The sequence below is a fragment of the Aplysia californica genome, unplaced genomic scaffold (genome assembly GCF_000002075.1).
Source record: "Aplysia californica isolate F4 #8 unplaced genomic scaffold, AplCal3.0 scaffold00167, whole genome shotgun sequence".
NCBI classification, from domain to species: Eukaryota; Metazoa; Mollusca; class Gastropoda; order Aplysiida; family Aplysiidae; genus Aplysia; species Aplysia californica.
Window position 1 is genome coordinate 951,954 of NW_004797437.1, and position 3,842 is coordinate 955,795.

The 3,842-nt window shown below is 40.7% G+C and overlaps 1 protein-coding gene across 1 annotated transcript in view; it reads right to left on the reverse strand.

Moving 5' to 3' along the window:
• Positions 1 to 3,612, reverse strand: part of LOC101856177 (protein NDUFAF4 homolog) — an 8,091-nt gene extending 4,479 nt beyond the window's left edge. The window contains exons 1-2 of the mRNA XM_005097915.3: positions 3,302 to 3,612; positions 592 to 689 (exon numbers count right to left, since the gene is read on the reverse strand). Coding sequence (XP_005097972.1) covers positions 592 to 689; positions 3,302 to 3,452 — 249 coding nt within the window. The 5' untranslated portion in view covers positions 3,453 to 3,612. The remainder of the gene's footprint in view (positions 1 to 591; positions 690 to 3,301) is intronic.
• Positions 3,613 to 3,842: the final 230 nt, after the last annotated feature.

Here is a 3,842-nt window from a genome sequence, read left to right on the forward strand (position 1 = left end):
CCTGTCTTTTATATATATATATATATATATATATGTCTAGGCCGACCAACACAGTGTCAGTATCGGCAGTCAATAAGTTAAGCTTTGCGTATGTCTCCAGGAATATGAGTTGCCAGACAAATAAAAAAAACAACAAAACCCCAAAACACCCGGACTCCTTCACGCTGTTAGTCTATCACATACATGTCTCATATCATGCTGCCTTATGCTAGAACAATCAATCTGACCCATGTCAATAAGTACAATGTATTCCAATGAGTATGACAAGAATCTCGGCCCAGTGCGTTAGTCTTAAGAAAGATAAACCCAACTCCAAATTTTAGTGAATTATTTTACACAACCTGATTTCATTCTTTAAGAAGCCCATGAATTGACAATTGACTATGAAAAACTTGGCATTGGAAATGAGTCACTCTGTATGTTGTACCATTGCCCTGATATGACGGTAAGCATGTGTACATTTCAAGAAAAAGGAGGTGAATACAATTTAAATTTCTTCTTCAGGAGGCTCAATAAAATACACCTGATCCTATTTTAACCTTCACATAAACTATTCTAGGTAAAAATTTCCAGTTGACTAAGAAAACTTACTACAGAAGGAGCACCAGTAGACTCTATATACACGCTCTTCAGTTTCTCATGTAAACTTTCATCCTTTGTTGTAACAGCTTCCATATATTCTGGGTGCTCTGAAATACAATGAAACAAAGTAAAATAGATAATTTTAATAGAAAACTGAGTTGAGTCTACGTTCTCGAAGTGATCTTGTATCAAGCTGAAACCTGTTGAAATTATCAATCATCAAATGAAATAAACATTTGCTTCATCTTAACACTTTGACAAAAGTAGAGGAAATTTTATTTCTAATGGCTTCTGAGGAACCAAAGTAGCCCAGTCTAGCACATTGAGCTGCCAACCCCACTGGCCACAAAAGTGTAAGATTTTAGCTAAAAAAGTGTACAATATAACAATCACTATTTTGACATACACACAATTAAAACTCTCACAAAAGTTAAAAGAACTGACCATCCAAAATTTACAGCTGTGTTTTCTTAGAGAGGGATGCGGCAGTTGCTGACTTTGCTGACTTAAGTAAGTCATCTGTCAGGGGTCCTTTGAAAGATTTTGGGCCACTCTTTATTTTGCAAATGCTGATCGATTCAACAAGTTTAATGGAAAGGGAAGATCTAAAGTATTTCTCCTGATAAGACAAAAGAAAACTCCTTGAATTTGCATTCAAGGAAAAATCTCCTTGAAAACTCCTTGAATTTTGCCAGATCGGACAGGAAAATGCGTACAGGGTGACTGCCAGGCCCCGGGAATCCCGGGAGCCCCTGGAATTACCCGGTCGCGATTGTGATATATATATAATATTATTATAATATTCGTTAGGCTTTTCCCGGCCTGAGAGTACGTTACATGCGCACAGGTGGTTATGGCGGCAACAAGTGGAAGTGTGTGCGATACTGAAGCTCGATCGGGAAAATCAGGATATACTTTCGCTTTCGTTACCACACAGAAATTTGCTGGTAGGGCCTATAGTAGTCGGATAACGCCACATTTGTAACATGCAGGTTCTGCATTACAAACGCTGTGTCGCCATGAAAATAAATCTTTTGTCCTGTGCTGTCACTTGTGAAAAAAAAGAAAGTTATACAACCTTCTTGTTGGGCTCGCCATCGTGACCAGTCACTGAACCTGTGCGTTTTCGTCACATCGTGAGTATCGGCGTGAGGTCACTTAAGTTCAAAGTCTGAGCGCTGCGAAGTATAGAGGACTCAGGAATGGGGGGATTACTGATTTTTTTGCGTTCGCCTCCCTGTCCCTCTCTGGGTGTGTGTGTGTGTGTCTTTTCCTGACCCCCGTCCCCTGGATTTATGTTCCCCGATAGAAAGTGAATTTCTGCTTGAGTTCGTGTGCGTTTGTGACCTACTTCTAAAATTGCCTGCGTTGGTTCTACACCAAAGTGTAGGCTAAGGCTAGCCTAGATCTAGGCCTACGTCTCATTGAAAACACGCCAAGTTGGTACCGTAGCTCTAGACTAGATGCTCGTCCAATGAAATTAGCCCTTAAGATTCTGGTCCCTGATAAATGTTTGCCCAATAAGCGCAATCCCGCGCGGCGCTCCACAGCTGGTCCCTGATCAGTTGTCGTCCGGCGCGGGCAACGCATTTCGTTTAGGGCGGGGTCTGCATCTGTGTGCTAAAATGTGTGTGGGTCAGTCTGCTTGTGCCTGTGTGTCCATCTGGAACTTACTGCATTGTTTTGCAACGCGAGGCGTTGGTAGAGATAACAGAGCGTTGGTTGAGACGTTCATCCAATGAAATATGAGCATTTTGACCCAGTTAGACACTTGAGGGACTCGAAAGGATATTCAGGAAATAGGACTTTCATCTTTCAATGCAAACACCTTTCCTCACTTTTCAAACGATCTAATTCTTACACCAAATGTTGTTTCCTGATGTAAATAATCATATTTGGTGGTTTTTGAACCATTGTCCTACCAAAGGGAGAAAGTTGAGAGCAACTGAATAAAAAAAAATATTAGGAAATTATCCCATTTTTTCCCTCTTTCGAACGATAGCTGATAAGCAGCTGTTCGCAAGTTCATTCATAATAGGTGTGAAATCTGGAAAACTCATTCGATTTGGTGTAACTTCCAATCTCAGTGTCTCTGATCAACCGACGAGGAGATAATGGGATTATTCGTGTGATCGTAACACTTATTCATTGATCGTATCAGTTTGCTGTAAAAGATGAGGTGTTCCCTGACCTGCCGCGGCACGCTCGCATGACCGGTGTCTGACCCCGGCGCCCCGCGGCACAAGCTCGTGGGCGACGTACGTGGGTCATCGATCGATAAGAGCCCTCTTCCGGTTAACCCCGCAGGACTAGAGTTAGTTGAGAACAAATCGACCCATTCTAGACACACATTAGATCTAGATCTAGATCTTATATCATATGAATATAAAGCCAAAGATAGTGTTGTTTTCAGACTTGACACCGCTTCACTCGGTGGCAATTGACACCACCGCCAATTTTTGTCAATTGCCACCGCGTCACTCGGTGGTAATTGATGCTACCTGAAAAAATCATGAAGATCGACACGCAACTTCCAGAGATATCCACAAAAAGATCGCTTACGGTATTTATCGCACTGTAGACTAGACTGTAGACTACAGGATTAACTCTAAGTCTATTAGAAAAGTAGTAAAGACACATAAGTCAGAAGACATAGAACCGTGTTATACAACTAGATATACCTTCCATCTCTGGTGTAGCTTCAAACTCAGCAACTCACCTGCACGAAACTGTGATATCTTGTTAGCAGTTGTCTCATGTTTTGGGGCCGGCTCTGCGACCTTCTCTCTTCTTTCTAAGACCTTTGCAGCTCGGTTGTCAATGTTGAAGTTTCTCAACGGCTTAGACAGTCTGGAGGCAATCTGACCCATTTTGAAGTCTTACTGAGTTTGAATCGTAACTTTGAATTAGATTCTAGATCTAGGGCCTAATCTTTAACATTGAAACATGCTGCTCTGTTACGTGAACGAAAGAAAGGCACCTCCACCGTGTTCAGCCGAGCTCCACTTGTGTCATTGACAAACATTATATAAAGTATTTAGAGTGCTTTCCCTTTGAAATGTCATGCCCTTTATACTTCGTAGCAATCACATTTTCCATTTTTCTTTAATTACCCCACAGAAAACAACAAAAAACAACAACAAAAAAAATTCTTAAAAAAAAAACGACCAAAAAAAAACAAAAAAACATTTCAAAAGAAATAATAATGATTAAAAAAATGTATAAGCCCTAGGCATAGACAAAATAGAAAATGAACAAAA